The sequence below is a fragment of the Carassius auratus genome, chromosome 41 (assembly GCF_003368295.1).
Source record: "Carassius auratus strain Wakin chromosome 41, ASM336829v1, whole genome shotgun sequence".
Taxonomy (NCBI): domain Eukaryota; kingdom Metazoa; phylum Chordata; class Actinopteri; order Cypriniformes; family Cyprinidae; genus Carassius; species Carassius auratus.
Genome location: NC_039283.1, coordinates 22164452 through 22182087, shown reverse-complemented (window position 1 = coordinate 22182087; position 17636 = coordinate 22164452). Strand labels below are relative to the sequence as shown.

General features: G+C 34.4%; 1 protein-coding gene across 3 annotated transcripts in view; it reads left to right on the top strand.

Annotated features, from left to right (window-relative positions):
- LOC113059293 (CUB and sushi domain-containing protein 3-like) overlaps positions 1–16175 on the top strand; it is a 215314-nt gene extending 199139 nt beyond the window's left edge. For all 3 annotated transcript variants that reach the window (XM_026227680.1, XM_026227681.1, XM_026227679.1), the window contains exons 61-70: positions 5262–5435; positions 5659–5732; positions 8056–8167; positions 8742–8921; positions 9151–9216; positions 10643–10801; positions 12549–12661; positions 13000–13087; positions 14370–14505; positions 14595–16175. In XM_026227680.1, coding sequence (XP_026083465.1) covers positions 5262–5435; positions 5659–5732; positions 8056–8167; positions 8742–8921; positions 9151–9216; positions 10643–10801; positions 12549–12661; positions 13000–13087; positions 14370–14505; positions 14595–14754 — 1262 coding nt within the window. In that variant the 3' untranslated portion in view covers positions 14755–16175. The remainder of the gene's footprint in view (positions 1–5261; positions 5436–5658; positions 5733–8055; positions 8168–8741; positions 8922–9150; positions 9217–10642; positions 10802–12548; positions 12662–12999; positions 13088–14369; positions 14506–14594) is intronic.
- The last annotated feature ends 1461 nt before the right edge of the window (positions 16176–17636 follow it).

Sequence of the window (17636 nt, the reverse complement as noted above, 5' to 3'; positions counted from 1 at the left end):
ACCAACTTGATGAGTCTGAAATAGATCTTTTTTTATTTTCTTTTTTTACTCTAGATGTTCAATCTTTGTTTGAGTACTTTATTAAAAAATAGTTTCACACTTATATTCTCTGTTGTCCAGTGAGAAACTGCTATAGTGCACCAAATAAAACTAAAAATGCTTGGTTTTAGTTTTCAGTGTTGATTATATTCATTCAGAGGTGCTTTAGATGATTTCAGCAGTTTTGTTAACTTCAGTAATACTCCCTCCTTCCAAATCTCTGGCCTCCAAAGTCATTTTATTCTCAGTGATATCTGTCAGGTGATAGGGACATATTTTGCATACTGATGCAAAAACTTTTCTTGTTATTATGAATGAGAACAGAAAGCTGTCCAGATATTATGGTGCATATGAAATAGATGCAAATGCTGATAAAGTGAAAATGCACAGTCCCATTTCATCTACTGTTAATCCTAAAAAAGTAAGATAAGTAAGGCATTCCAAATGGTAGTGTGTCAAATGAAGCAGTACTTTAAATGACAAGCATGCGTTAATATTTCTGGTGTATTTTCACACACACGTGCAATTTCATGCAAAAAGGGCATGTGATAAAAGTACTTTAAATGTCTCAATATAGGACTGTCAAAGTTAACACGATAGTAATGCATAGACAATGTTAATCACAAAAAAATAGTGCCGTTGACAGTTTCTATTTGATCCGTAGTTCAGGGTTGCCAGGTCCAAGGTTTTCCTACACTTCACATTATTTGTATAGCTTGCATCCTATTGAATATCACAGAGAGCTTTGCACTTTGTTACTTTTGATAGGAAACAGAGTCTCAGCTCTCAGATAATATCAATTTTGTCAGCTCTGTTGCTTATTTTAACCTTTAACATTAATATGTGTGTGGGTGTGTACATACAGTGGATAGAGATGTGTCAACCTATTTTTGTATAACTCATTTGCAGTGGGAATTGGAAAGGGTCAAGAATCTAAAATATTTAGAATGTTGTTGCAAGTCAGATGCAAATGAGGTATGAAATGAGATTAAAATTTCTTTTTTTAAAGCATTTTCACCAGCTCAAAGTTACACGCTGAATAACTCTGATACCAACATGCTTATCAGCTTTTATTTGTGAGAGCTTTTTGCACAATCCTGTCTTTCATAAAAGCAAACATGCTTGCTTTCATCATCCATAACCAACAATCCTCTCTGATCCATAAAGAAAAGCAATCTCCTCCTCAAAAGAACAGAGTCAGCTGGGGGAGAGTGTAATTAGCATTTCATTTTCTGACGACTTCATGACATTTCTCGCCATTCAGATGGCACCGATGCTTTCATTACATTCAGAATGGAGAGAAACAACAAATGGCATGCAGCACAAGTCTCTTGCTTAATGGCAAAACGGCAGCTCAGAAATTAAAGCATCATCCTGTAGATTCAGCTCAACACTGTGTGGCAATTTCAAATGAATAGGGTATAAAATAAGAACTGAAACTTTTTTATTTTCTTAGTTTTCAATAAATCATATGTGAAATGAGGTGCAGAATGTTGGTACTGTAATTGATCTGAGTAAATATTTATTTTTATTGTTATACTTTTTGGGACAAATTTAAAACCCTTATTTATGTCTTTATTTTTATTTTATTTATTTTTTAATTAAACAATTATTTTAACATTTATAAATATTTAAATGCATATATTATGTATTTTATTTTTATTTATATATTATATTTAGTGAAAAAATTTTGGTTTGTACGTATTCATAAACTTATTCCTTAAATGACAGAAAAATGATTTGTTCAATGTTTTTATTAATTTATTTACATTTTATACAGATGTATAATTATATGCAATTATTTTATATAATTACATTTTAAAATATATTCAAATAGAAAACATTCATTTAAAATTATAATATTTCACAATATTCGTTTTTTGTATCTTTGATCAAATTAGTGTAACGTTGGTCAGCATTAGAGAGAAAAAAATATGTATTCAAAAGAGTCTAATGTTTTGACTGACATAATATGCAAATTAGTTTATTTCTTTTTTTTCCTTTTTTATACACTTTAAGTAAAAAGTTTTCTCAGAATACTTGTGCTTGGTTAATTTTATAGTTTATCTCACATACAGTATGTAACAGCAACCAAGGAATGTTGTATTTGCACCTCTAATAATTTTCTAACCCCAAAGTGTACTGTATTCATGGAAAGTGCTGAATATTAAATCATGGAATCTGCTCATCTGAATACTTAATGTCTATATTTAATCAGGTTAACGTGGCTAGCACACTGTAAATACCAGTGCAGCGATGTACTGTACGTTTGCCCATCTGCACCGAGCTGCGGTGTGAAATTCAGATTTCCTTTTTGTTGTGTGCTGTTTGTTGCATCTCCAAAGCATTGTATTATTCATCAAGGAACTCTTTTTCTGACACGGGGCCTGACTGGGCTCTCCAGTTCTGATTATTATGCATAACTTGCTCTAGCCTAGAGCTGTTTAAATCATTTTTTCTGTGAAAGAAAGAAAAAACCCAGCAGCCAGATCAGAGAATGGGCTGCCTGCACTGTAAAAACATCACAGATTCTATTGTCGCGGTGCCATCTTTGGCCTGCGAGACCTGCCGTTGCATGTGGAATATATAATGCTAGTAAGTGTTTATGTGTTGTGCATATTTGCATCATTATCCATCATTGGCCTGTAACACTTTAAATGCAAAGAATATTCAATGGTCAAATGAATGGTCAAAATACAAATTGCATTAAAGTGTGTTTATATTTTTCTTTAAAATAAATCTTATTTGCTTTGATATTTTATTATGTATGACATCCAATGCCAACTTTGCCCCCCATAATGACAGATCGGCAGCTGAATTGCATTTTCTCAGTATTGGTGTTGCTCAAAGATTTTTATTTTAATTAATTAATTTATTTATTAATTATTTATTTTTTTTATTTATTTTTTTTTTATTACATTTCTCAGTACTAGCTCAAATGTTGCTATTTTTTACATCATTATTATAAAATTATTATTTTAATTTAATTTATTTTCCTTTTTATATTATTTTATAACAATATAACAAATTGAATGAACACAAAACATTCTCAGTACTGACTGCTAAAATTATATTTTGTTTCATTTTGACACTTATTTATTTTGTAATTTTTTTCAGTTTGCTTTATTTTATTACAAACACAAAAGATTCTCAGTACTGGAACAAGTTTTTATTTATTTTTTTTATGTTCATTTTGTACAGCACTGTGGTCTGCTCTGTTTTTTTTTAAAGTGATTTAGAAATAATGTTGAGTTGAGTGTTATTTATTGATTTGTTTGTGTGTTTGTTGTACTTAGATTTATTATTTAATTTCATTTATATTTAATTTCAATTAAAAAAAAAAAAACATTCTCAATAATGCAATGCATGCAAGTCTAAGAGTACTGTCCAAAAACTCACTGTATTTGGAACTAAGTGAGTATTAATGATCAAAATCACGTATATGGATGTGAATAACGCTTTTGAAGGGCAGATACCTTGACAGTTCTCCTTCAGGTATCTTGTGGAAAATGCAGCAGGGTGATCTTGTTTTATCACAGCAGGCTGCAGAGACTTTATGTATCAAAGCACTGCCAAGAAAGCCAGATCCCTGCGGACACAGACTGACTGATCTGCCGTTTAAAACTGCTTTAGACCCGTTTAACCGCACCGGCGGCTGACGTCCGTCGGAGTTGATGTGTATTAAACGTTGCTGTACAGATGCTGTGCAATGCAATCTGCTGCATTTGATTAAGCATTGTTCTGGACAGAGTCCATGTGGTCACACATTTAGAGCCGGTGGGCTCAGGCTTTCTCATCCCACCCTGTGAATTATTCATCACAGAGCGTGTCAGCCGCCGTGCCCACTTTGGCCTTCGGCTTCATTTTTAAAGAGTGATAATTACTCCGATTTACATTCAGGTGAGCCAACCTCTGCACTCATGGGGCACCAAAATTCGCCTTTCGATTTGTGATCTTTAAATACCATGTAGCCTGCAGAGCTTTGCTGCAATTTATACAGTATGTTAACACCTTTGCCCTGCTGAAATTATGACATATCAACTGTGGAAATAGTCAGTGTAATGCGCTCTCAAAGCTGTTTTCTGTTCTTTCTGAAGTCTGCCAATCACTGTCTAGCTGCTTACATTCGATTTGCAGCGTATTGCAGCTGAATAATAAAAGTGCATGGGTGTGTATGTACAAGAAAATGCTTTTGAGCTCAAAATCCGACACAGAGATTTCCTCCAGAACTGAAGACCTGCCTGGTTAATAATTGACTGTGTGCTGAATTTGAACCAGCATGTATTTTTAAGCAGTATATGTCTCCTGCTCAGGAGTTTGTTTTGAGGGTCACGACGGGTTACTCGCAGATAAATCATTCAGAAAACAGGGCGATCAGACCGGATTCTCCTTGACAGGGGCTGTGATGGGATCAGGCTTGAGGGTTTCAGAAGCAAAACATTTTGTGAGAACAAATAATCAGAAACAGAATCCTGGTTATCAAATGCTTGTTAGATGCATTTAATAAAAAATGGCTTATTAAAATAAAAAAAATTAACCTTTTCCTGCCACAAGTGTTGCTAAAATTTTTAATTTATTTAATTCATTTTATAAATGTTTTATTATTTTATTTCATTTTATTTTACTTTATTTTTCTTTTTTACAACTACAAAACTAGCATAGGCATTTTTATTTTATTATGATCACACAAAATTGTTATGAAAAAAAAAATATATATATATATATATATATAATATTTTGCAAGATTTTTTTTTCACAATACTTTTTTATTTTATTTTATTTTATTTTATTTTATTTTATTTTATTTTATTTTATTTTATTTTATTTTATTTTATTTTACAAAAATGTTTTTAGTTTAGGTTAACAATAATAGTTGAGACAACTAGAACAAACTTATTTTAGTTAGTTGCCAACTCAACATTTCTTATTTTCATTTAGTTTACATTTTTAATCTAATATTTTCATTAAATGTAATTTTTATTTTATTTTATTGTTTTATTTTATATACCATAAATGTATTTTATTTTATTTTATTTAAATAAAATGTGTTTTAAAGTCAGCAATAATAAGCCTGGTATAGAGAAAACTAAAACATTTCAATTCGTTAACAGATAATAAAATTAACCTTTTCTCTAATTAAAAACATATCTCATTCAGAAAAGTGGATGTTTGTAAATCAAATAGGTTTCTAATGGCAAATTTCACGTGAACAACTTTTACAGCCAAGTTCTGCGGTGACCCCGGGTCACCTCCGCACGTCAGACGAGAAGGTCAGAGCTTCATCTTCAAAGCCGAGGTCACGTACAGCTGCAGCGCCCCCTACGTGCTGGTGGGCTCCTCGACACGCACCTGTCAAGCAGACGGCACGTGGAGCGGCACACAGCCTCGCTGCATAGGTACACCATCTTCTGTTCTGTTCTCAAAAGAATATTAGAACCTCATCAGGGCACACTGCTAAACCAGTAATGACCCTAATATCCCCTCCAGCTTTGATCTACGATGAAATTGTGAACATTATGACCCGCTACTACAGGTCACTGCCATTACATCAACGACTGCATCTGCTTTTCCTAATCCAATTATAAAGATAACAATGTGTCGTTCTGTTTTATACCGCAGAACCGACTCGGACGACGTGCGAAAATCCTGGCACTCCGGAGTACGGCTCTCTGAACAGCAGTCTGGGCTTTAAGGTGAGGAGGAATTGAGCTGCGAGTGATGCTCTCAGATTGTCTAGAACTCTCGTACCAAAGCCATCATGATGAGAATTCAAAAGGCCCATTTCTGTCAGTTGTAGCCCACTTTTATCTTCAAGTGCAAAAACGGCCTTTTCAAATGGCACAATGTGCTTATGAAGAATTGAAAATCATATTTTCTGTCATTGCTGAGACAAAAGGAGATTTGCTCCCCCAATGACATTATGATTTGAAGGCGTTAATGCCACATCAGAAAGACCCTTCATTTGAGTACGTGTCAACTGGGGTCTCTAGTGAGGTATTTCCATCTTTCTGGACTGCCCTGTCTTTATAAGCACAATTGATTTATTGTCAAGTTGATTCAGTCAAATGCTGTTTGAAGCACCCTTGGCAGTTTCAGGATGTGCGACTGTCTTTCGCCTTCGGCGCTAAATGTCTGGGGAGATTTTACTCTTCAAACACTCACTATATCTGCCCGAACGCCTCTGCTTTAATGGCTCTTCAGACTCCACTGTTTCCTCCTCAGAGGGGCAAGAGAAATGAAAAATGAATTGGGCATTTAACCTGACATCCATTGCCAACTTTGCCCACCATAACATAGGATCGGCGGTAGAATTGGTCAGTCTGAAACACTATACTTATTGGCACGAATGTTAAATTCGAATGTTAAAAAAAAAAAAAAAAAAAAAACATATATATTATTTTCTTTAACCACAAAAAAAGTATACATTTTATTTTATTTTATTTAATTTTTTAATTTAATTTAATTTAATTTAATTTAATTTAATTTAATTTAATTTAAAGTATGAATGACAACAACAAGTATGCATTATCCATTGGCAAAACTGTCAAATAGATTTTGGAGCCGTCAGTTATGCACTGCCAATGGCAATGATCTCAAAAGACGGCCGTTAGCGCCAGCATCTGTGGTCGACAGGTCTAGTATGAAAAGCGTTTGTCTGTTGAGTTTGCTTTGGATCACTCACGCCTTGAGGAATGAGCTCTTTGAAGGCCAAATAAAAGCCGGTCCTCTCGGCTGGCTCTGTGTGAACACAGGGCTCTCCGCGTCTTGTTTGTGTCAGACGGGCTGCTGTCGTCACCGATTCCTTCAGAAGTGTGTGGTGGAATGAAATCTAATGTTCCAGAGTTGTGAGTCTTTCATCTCAGCAGGACTCACAGACTCCGCTTCCCCTCCTCAACATTTGCATGTTCGGCTTGAACGCTGAGAATGATCTCTTCTGTTTATACAGGACTTCCTTCACATGAAGGCCGGTTTCCCTCGCAACACAAAAACAAACAAATAATAAGTGAAAAAAACAGAAATAAGTAAGACTAAAGTATATACGGGTCCTCAGGTATAGTAAATGAGAGGAGTGTGTGCGGCTCTCATGAAATGAGAGAATGCTTTTTTAATTTTTATTTAATTGAGCTTCTAAACAGATGCAGAATGTGCTTAAAAATATACACTTGAGATTAGTATTAGTTGATTTTTTTGTTGACAGTGTTTTTAATTTATTTTATTAATACTTTTAGTTCGATATTGATTTGTTTGTATGTAAATATATTCAAGACAATTATTAAATTAGATTTTTATATTCTATGATATTCTATTATATTATATAGTATATCATATTATATTATATGCACTCTCATTAAAAACATTTTGGTTCATTCCACAAGGATGCAATAAATTAAATAAAAGTTAGTCATTTGTATAATGCTACAAAATATTTTTATTTCAAATAGATTTCTGTTTAACAAATAATCCTGAAATAATGTATAACACATTTTTCATAAAAATATTAGAATGATTTCTGAAGGATCATGTGACACTGATTTAGCTTTGCATCACGGGAATAGATAACATTTAAACATATTTTTTCAAATATTTTAAATGGTAATAATGTTTCACAATGTTGCTATTTTACTGTATTTCTGATCGCTAAATGCAGCCTTGTTGAAGTTAAAAGTCTTTGTTATACATATAAGTATAATAGATAAATATCTTACCGATCCCAGATTTATGAATGGTTCTGACTTTTTTTTTCAGCTGATTTGAATAAAAAATGTTAATATTTTGTAGCCATTATATCTGGAATTATATGCCTACTTCCTCCTTTTCTTATGGACTTTACCTTTACTGTAGTTCAGTTCAAACTCATCACATCGTCATCAACATGAGATGATTCTTAAATCCTGAATCCTGAACAGTCCTGATATCAAATATATTTTGGCCAGCAGTGTGTTTGAGTGTGAGAGGGGAGGTGTGTGTTTGTTTCGAGTGTGTGTGCGCTCTGACAGGCTTATCTCTGTGCCTCAGGTGGGCAGTACAGTGAAGTTCCACTGTCAGACCGGTCACTTGTTACTGGGCTCCACCACACGGACGTGCCAGCAAGATTTGACCTGGAGTGGCACTCAACCAGAATGCATCCGTGAGTCCCCCACAACATTTTGTGTGTGTGTGTGTGTGTGCATTGTACTTCATCTTTTTCCAGATGTCATGTTATTTTGTTTTCTTGTTTTCTTGGCAAGTCATCCATTTTTCATGTCATGGTACAACTTTGATTTTTACCCTCCAGGAGTTTTCCTTTTCCATATTCATGTCATTCCGTGTGAAAATGAAAAATATTGCTTTACCAGACGTGCAGTAAATCACGTGAATGGACAAGCTCTAGTAAGTGTTACTCTGTGTAAAAAAAAAAGGTATAATTAGTATTAGTATACACATTTTTTAATTCTATTTTTTTTATTAATTATTCTAAATATTGTTACATATTACATTATTATATAGTATATAATAATGTTTTAAAATATATTAAAATATTCCGACTGTTTAAAATTAAATGAATAATAGCAAAACAAAAACTGTATGACGATACTTGCTATAGTATATTTTATTTTATTTTATTTTTTGGGATGAGAAATAAAATGGGTATGTTTTTTTTCTGAGATTTCCCCATGCATCAGAACATTAGAGCTTACTGCTTGGCATATCTCCTAATGCAGCCCACTCCTGTAAACAACCAAAGACCCCTGCGCATGCCAACGTGCTGGGCATGGACCTGCCCTCCTTTGGCTACACGCTGCTCTATTCCTGCCAGCCTGGTTTCATTCTCACTGGGGGCTCGGAGCACCGCGCGTGCCGGCCGGATGGATCCTGGACTGGGAAAGTGCCCGTTTGTAGAGGTAAGCATGCAACACACCATCAGTACAGCACACAGTGCAGAATTCAGATGTGTGTTTTCCGCCTGAACTTTGTGGCCTGCGACTTTTCCTCCGTGTGTCTCGTGGATGCAGAAACCGACTGATGCCGTTTCCTTTGCATGATGTGGAAAGTCATGTGTGAAATGATTTTCTTAAACCCATTTCAGATGCAGTGACTCGTTGTCGCAGTGATATGCATTTTTCTTTTCAGCTGGCTCAAAAACAACTGAAAAAGTCGTAACACCTGTTCAAGGAACACTGAGTCCCAAAGTCAACGGTGAGTCTCACAATGCTGCAAAAATAATGTAAAATTAATAATAATCACTGCTTGGACATGCCTATTTCCATTATTGTGTATTAAAGGGATAGTTCACTCAAAATTTCTGTTGTAATTTCAACCTTCATTTAAATCGGTTGTTTTAAACCTGTATGAATTTCCTTCAGTTGTTGAGCACAAAAGAAGACATTTTGAAGAATGTGTGTAGCCAAACAGTTGATGGTAGCCATTGACTTCCATAGTATTGAGAAAGAAATACTGTGAAAGTCAGTGGCTACCAACCGTCAACAGCGTTCTTCAAAATATCTTCTTTCATACAGGTTCAGAAAAAGTGGATTGAGAGTAAATGATGTGCATTTGGCGAAAAGACAGATAGAAAAACACTTGCAATATCATTCATTTATTTTTATAAAATTAAGATTGGATGGTGATTACAAACATCAGTTCAGTTCTATATGAATTTTATATCTGATGAATGATGCATAGCGCCTGACAAATTCACAGGTGGCTGACTGCTTTTCATAAAACTGAAATGGCAACAATAATAAAAATATGTAATCATTAATAAATATGTATCAGATCACAGTATGAGTGAATTTATATCATGGTAAATGTATCACAATAGTTATTTTTACTGGGAAGTCAGCAAAAATGATGTATGTATTTAATTCAGTTGTATGATGATAAATAAATACATATTTACTAGATCACAGTATGAGTGATTTTATGTTATGATCATGGTATTTTACACTAGTTGTTTCAACCCAATTGGGTTGGGTTAAATATGGACTAACCCAACTTTTGAGTAAAAAAATGAAATTTAATAATTTAATCCAACAGCTGGGTTAGTCCATATTTGACCCAAACTTGGGTCCCAACAAAAACCCAGCATTCTTTAGAGTGTATGTATAATAACTGGCTGGCAATCATCCAGTGAATTAAAAGTTTATAAAAAAAAAAAAAAGTTATTTATAAAAGTTAATTTTTCATAACAGATGTTTTTATGCAAGGTAGAGACTATTGCCATTTGCACTACAGAGAAAATGTATTTAATAACATTTAATAATTTCAAAAATATTTATTATGCTAAACAAGAAATGATTACACAAATCTGATTATATATTTATAAATCCACATATATTGTTGTTGTTGTTGTTAATTCTGATATTAGATAGTTCATTATTTAACTGTAGGCAAGAAATATAACAACTTTATATAGCAAGTTTTACAGCTTGGATCAGTTTTAGAGTCTCTAGTACAGCGTATTGCTTTATTAACGTTGTCGATGTGACTGATAAAGTAAAGAATGATCTCTGGGGTCATTCAGAGTGAGATCCTCTGAAAATAGTTGGAGGTGTTAATTGCACCTAACGCAGTGTAAATGGCTTCTTAACCTCTTCTGCCACATTAAATCTTCTCGTTGCAGTTCCTGATGACGTGTTTGCGCCCACGTATGTGTGGAAAGGCTCGTTTGAGTATAAAGGAGTGAAGCAGCCTATGATTTTGACAATCACTAGCTTAAATGCGACTACGGGGAAAGTCAATGCGACTTTAACTAACAGGCACTCAGAACTGCTGTTGTCAGGTAAGAAGTCATAATGCACAGTACAGCTCATGACATGAACACTTCTAGCAGTGCAGAAACCTGCTGTAAGCAAACCTCTGCTTTGTGTAAGCTCACCTGTTAGACAGAACAGCTCATGTCAGGAGTTGAATGTCAGTTACTGTTTATACAAGATGTGCCTTTAGTGCTCAGTTTCTCTTAAAGGGGATATTGGATGAAATTCAAGGAAGGCAGGAATTCATGCGTCTTGTGTCGACATGCTCCACAGAAGAGAGGGGCTGTGTGAGCCAATAGTCCATTATCATTTAAATAGACATACACCGGACGATCTGAACGGTTTCCATTGAGGAATTTTAACCAAAGTATGTTACAGACATTTCATGAAGGCCCTGAAGAATCATACCAACTTGTGGAAAATTGGCATCCGATGACCCCTTTAAAGACAGCAAGAGCCACAATATTCACAAGTTTATGGAAGAGTAAATATGCATTAAAAAGAGCAGTATAACCAAATCTTTTTTAAGTACACCATCATCGAACTGACCGCTGTTTAAAAAATTGGGTTTGTCGTAGTAAAAAAGTAACATATTTAAAACATGTTATGCTATGTGTTATTTTACACATTTATTTCATAATAAGTTTAGTTAAAATCTATTAACATATTTCCAGACATATTGTTTGAGATTTACTGATATAAAAAAATTTATTTCAACTTTATTTAAGGAACTACTTCTATTTCTACGCCTACTATTTCTTAATATTAAGCCTAAAATGTGTTTTAATGTCACTGTATGACATTTGAATAATATCAGTCTTTAAATGCAGGATATTTCAGATTTACCTATACTTGTAGTTTCACTTTAGCACAATTAAATATACTTCAGAATATAAGTTCTTTAGTTGGACGTCAGCACTGCATCAAGTAAAAAATTAGTTGTTCCAATTTAGCAGACTTTAAGTATACCAGATTATTATACCAAACGTACAATTGCAGGGTATTTTTAAGTACATAAATAGGTAAATGTATTTGTAGTATACTAAGCATAAATAAATATATTTGCAAAACATTTTAGTATTTATTTTTCACTAGGGTGGTAAGAATTTTTTATGTTTTTGAAAGTCTCTTATGCTCACCAAGACATAAAATAAGCAATAAATAAGCATTTTTTTTAAAGAACAGAACCCATTTGATATATAAATCTACTGTAACGTTATAAATGCTTTAACTGTCACTTCAGTTTGATCAATTTTATGCATCCTTGCTGAATAAAAATATTGATTTCTTTAAAAAAAACATAAATCTAATGCATAAAAAAGTAGTTTATATATATATTTAATAACCATTTGGTAATGGCTGTTTTGGATGATTTGGTGAATTAAAAATGTATAAATCATCTAATTTAATTTTTCTCTTTTTTTTTTTTGGAACCTGGACACAATCCAGAATATCAATTATTCATAACAAATGAATGACATAAATGCAAAATCTTCATGTTATGAAACACTTGAGCTGAAAGATAAAGACAAAACTAATAAACTAAAATTATAAAGCGGACAGTTCAGACTTCTAATTAGATGAGCTTCATTTCAAATCTGTTTTAAAGTAGCCAATGTGTACACACCTGTGACCACTTACAAGTAGAATTTTGTTATTGTAAATTTTAAACCAAGTACAGTTGCATTAATGAGCCGGTGTACTCAATGAAGTGGCCACTGCATGCAAGTAAAAGCAACACAAGATGTTTAATGTTTTGTGATCTGAACGCAGGTGTTTACAAGAGTCGAGACGCTCGTCTGACGCTGCGGCTGGATCACATGAGAGCTCTGGTGAAGAGCACGTACAGCAAGATCACTGAGGACACCTTGATCATGGACGGCTTTGTAAGTGGACTAGAATGGGATTTAGAGTTTCTAACTAACAACAAGCTGCGTGGCTCATGGTTTTGCTACCCCTCCGCCCATTTTTGTTCTTATTACTAAAGAAAACAATAACATTTTGTACCATGGGTTGAATATACTGTATGATTAAAATTATGAAAAAGAACATAGACTGTACTCATTCACAAAACACATCTCTAGCTATTTTTAAACTTTTCAATAAAAGAAAACATGTATTCAGAAAGCAGTAGAGAGCAATTTCCTGTTATACTGCACAGAACATCTGCTCTTTTCAGAATTTGAGAGAACATGTTCATCTCTGTGTTGTTCTTCTCCTCGAGGTCTCTGCTGACCATGAAGGAAACACATACTTATTTCAAGGCTTCATACAAAGTAGAGACTACGGCCCGTTTGGACTACAGAGACAAGGTATGCTACATTTAAGAAATGTCCTATTGAATCATAAGTTATGATTTTATGTTCAGCCAAAGAAGCAATGGCACCTGGTGCTAATTTCCTTAATTATAAGACAAACACTATTTAACTGGCAGCATTCCTAAAATTTCCAATGGTGGGCTGCTCTAAGGCTAAAGCGATGACCCTTTCAGCCACTCTAAGAAAAGGTAGTCATTCTGATTTCTAGAAAATTGCAGCTTTACAATGACACTATTTCAAGTCCACCAAAAAGGGTGGACATACACATAAGAAGAAAGAGATGACAGGACAATATAGAGACTCTCAATGGGGAATCGGTTCAGCACTGCAGCTGGAATTGCTCGCCAGTTCAGTGCTGAACAGGGTATAGATCTGTCTCGTCTTGTTAAAGAGAAGTCGAAAATGTTAGGCTATCCTTGCAGAGGAGCGTGTTATGTAGAGAGAGGAGAACTGGTCCAATGTTCACTTTAGTGATGGGAGAAAGTTTCATTTATTTGGGTCTGTGCAGTGTGAGAAACTAGAGCTGTCCTGCGACTGCAGATGTGCTAAAGTCACTCAAAACAGGCGCCTTTAGAATTCCTACTAATTTCTGACAGCTGTAACCCTCCAAAATTTTTGTTGTATTCATGTGGTTACTGTTCTCTCATTTTGATCACTGTGTCACAAAATAAAGGGTTTTGTTAAAATACCTTAGAAATTTTATTGGAAAAAAATATTAGTGGATCAGTGGTAAACCTACAGCTAATATTTCTTCAAATTTTGTGTGGTGAAGATTAACAACATTTCAGGGGAAAAACAAGTAGTTATTGATTGTTCTCTAATTGAATATAAAATCCTGAATGTATTGTAATTAGTTTTTTGCAACTTATTATTCCTTATTTGGTCACAGTTATATAATATAACACAGTATTATAAAACAACAGAACATATAACATAAAACAAAACATAACATCATAATACAATATCATGTATGCAGTGTATGGCACCAGATTATACTATTAAATAACTAAAGAATTGCAAAATCTTATTATAGCAAGAGCAGATCTTTCATATCTCTTTCATAATAATATCTTGCATAACTCATTTATGTAATAACATAAATCACACTTGCATGTATCTTTAGATTAATCAGATCTCTTTGTACTCCTGTTTTATTTGAACATTTATCCTACTTTGACACTTGACATGAGCTGTTTTTGTTTTGTTTTTTCAGTCCTATCTCCTAGATTGATGTAGCTCTATTAGAAATGATTATTTCCCATCATGCATCATTCAGGTCTGAACATAATAGAGCCAACCAGGAGCCCGGAGATTCCACCCAGAACCAACAGCAGCTCTGTGGCCATCGCAATTCTTGTGCCTTTCTTTGCCCTGATATTTGCAGGCTTCGGGTTTTATCTCTACAAACAGAGGTGGGTGCAATTTCAGCAGAGAAATTACTGATGGAAAAAGATTAGACAATCTGATTCCTGATGCTCTATTTCTTCTCATTTGATCGCAGGAAGTCTGATAAAGCGGAGTACAGCGGCTGCTCTGTGCATGAAAACAATAACGGACAGGCTACATTCGAAAATCCCATGTACAACACCAATTCTAAATCCATCGAGGGAAAGGTCGTCCGCTTCGATCCCAATCTCAATACGGTTTGCACAATGGTTTGATGCTGTCAGGACTGTCACTTTTTTGTTGTTATATTACTTGTCTCTTCGAAGCAACTTTCAAGCACAGTTTGGGGTGTGGTACTGACACAGCAGCTCAAAGCTGTGCACAGATTTACAGGAAAACGTCATATTCTTCACCGTTCGAGTGGAGAATTATATATTATCTACATCTCACTCTGAGAGTGCTGATTTTGTATTTAAAAGAAAACAAAAACAAAAAGTTAGGTGTCCTTTTACAATGTGAGATTCATGTGGAGCAAATGATTTGAAGCCATTCCAGGGGCGTTCACACATACAGGGATTTGTTGCATTGAAATGTTGAGCAACGTTTAACTTTATGCAAGTCAATATGATACTGTGACTACCAGAAGGAGTGAAGACATTTGATGTGATAGCGTGATCCATCTCTGGTAAGATACTGTAAACAGAACGGTGAAGTTAATGTTCTCTATGATTTCTCGGCTCAAAAAAATGATGCATGGAAAATATTGTAAGAAATCATGAGCATTTAAAGTTCATTCGTTCATTGATAATCGTTCATTTACTTCATGAGTGCTGCTGCGATTTATATTCAATTTCTTTCTTCTGCAGAATGCTCATTTGTATCGTCAAGAAAACTGATTGTCAAACAAGCTTATTTTTATTCACAGCTCATCTCATCGTGTGATGAAATGGCTGTATGTGTGAATGCCCCTTCAGATTGTGCACATCGTCTCGTCATCGCAGTGCGCTTAACAAGTCGCTTAAGGAATATGACCATTCCTAGTGGATGATGCTCTCCATTCAAGCGTAAACTTCCTCATGGAATATCAACACTCAAGTGTTTTAATAAAGAATGATTGGTATTAAAAATAGTTTTTAACAATTTAACAAATTGTGAACTATTCCTTAAAGGTGAAGTTTGTAATTTTTTCAATATTAAAATAGTTTCTCTGACTGTAAGTCATTTGTTGGTGACTTCCTGAAGAGTGTGACACTGTGGCTTTGTGGTGCTTTTCTCAATACTCTTTAATCGAGCATCCTGACATGTCAACTTCAGACTCCAATGTCGGTGGAAGGCGTGTGAAGGGCAGTTCAGACAGAAACACATTCTAGCGTTAAACAGTGTAACTAAGCCTACGTTTACATCACAACGATGTAGTCAAAAATCGGAAAAGGTTTTCCCTTGTGTCTTTAAAAAAGTTAAACGTAAACTTGACAACGTTTTCAAAACAATTCGTGTTTACACATGTCCGTTGAAAAACGTCCAAAAACACTGTATTGCATATGCCAGGCCAGTAGTTGGCGCTGCCACCTTATTGGTAAACATTACCTGTAGAGAAGAATTATATGATGAATATGATGCATCTCCACTGTTGGTTGTAATATTGGTAAATCCACACTTTGCTGAAGAAGCAACAACAGTACCATGTACTCCGCCATTGTTGTGTATGTTTGTTCACACTTGCCTTTAAAGGGGTCATTTGACGTTGCTAAAAAGAACATTATGTTGTGTATTTGGTGTAATGCAATGTGTTTATATAGTTTAAGGTTTAAAAAAAAAAAACATTATTTTCTACGTAATTTACATTATTGTTGCTCCTCTATTCCCTGCCTTTCTGAAACGCATAGATTTTTACAAAGCTCATCATTCTGAAAAGTGAAATATTCTTTGATTGACCAGCTATCCAGTGGGTTGTGATTGGCTGAATACCTCAAGCATGTGATGGAAATGTAACACCCCTTAACATATTGTGATGCGTGTTAGAACACTGGTGCCACAAGACAAAACCAATAATACCCATTACAAACGAGCCATTTGTTAAATCCAGTGGGGACATAATTTACTGATATAATGACTTATACTGTGTTTTTTACGCATTGTGTTGCATCGCGCCTCATAAACAAAACCATGTCTGCATTTGTGATTGGAGAAACGACAAACAACAAGCTTTACTCTACATTGCTCAAAACTCGTGTTTGAATCATCAGTGGCCTTTACATATTTAAACGTACTTACATCTGTGAGTCAGATCAGCCGACATTATAGTCTTCTCTCCCTGGATCAGGAAACAGTCCTCCATTAAATGTGCTGCACATTGAATATTTGGGATGAACTGTTCCAGAACAGTGTTCTTAATACAACTAAACCACTGATTTCTAGTTGTGTCCTCTTTTGGAAGACCAAACAAAGTAGTTTCGCTTTCACAATGAAACGACGTCTCCACAACATGGTACCAATGGCATCAGCGAGAATCAAAGTTACGCCTTCTTTCTTTCCGTGGACATTTGGGCGCCATTATGCAAATCTTCCCACATCGTGTTGTAGACGTGGGGGTGTGTTAAAACAAGTAATTTAACGGGGGTGTGGTTGACTCTTAACTTCTATAAAGAATATCTCTTTGGGTTTGAGACTTTAGTCTTTGCAGCTTTAGTCTTTGCAACTTTACATCATATGACCCCTTTAAATGTTTTATTTAGATTGTTTTACATTTTAATAACTCAAGTATATAATTTTTTTTTTTTTTAGTCTTTCTACTTCCTACTAAAATTTAATTTTTATTTAAATGTGTTGCTTGTGGTTTATTTAGAATTATTTGTAAAAATGTACTAGCAATTTCTGATTTAAGCCAATTCTACACCACATTTTTTTCAGTTTATAGTTTGGCCATACATAAATACAAACAAAAACAGTGCAAATTGAAATGTGTCCTGTGTGAACGGCCCATAAAAGTGGAAAACAGTCACTATTTATTTATTTTTTTCAATTCTGTTGAGTAATATATAAATTACAGACTTCACCTTTATATTAAGGGAAACAACTTAAGTGAGTTCTTTTTAATTGGGTTATACTTCATATTTTCTTAATTTATATTTAATATTGCCAATTTGCTCACTTTAGC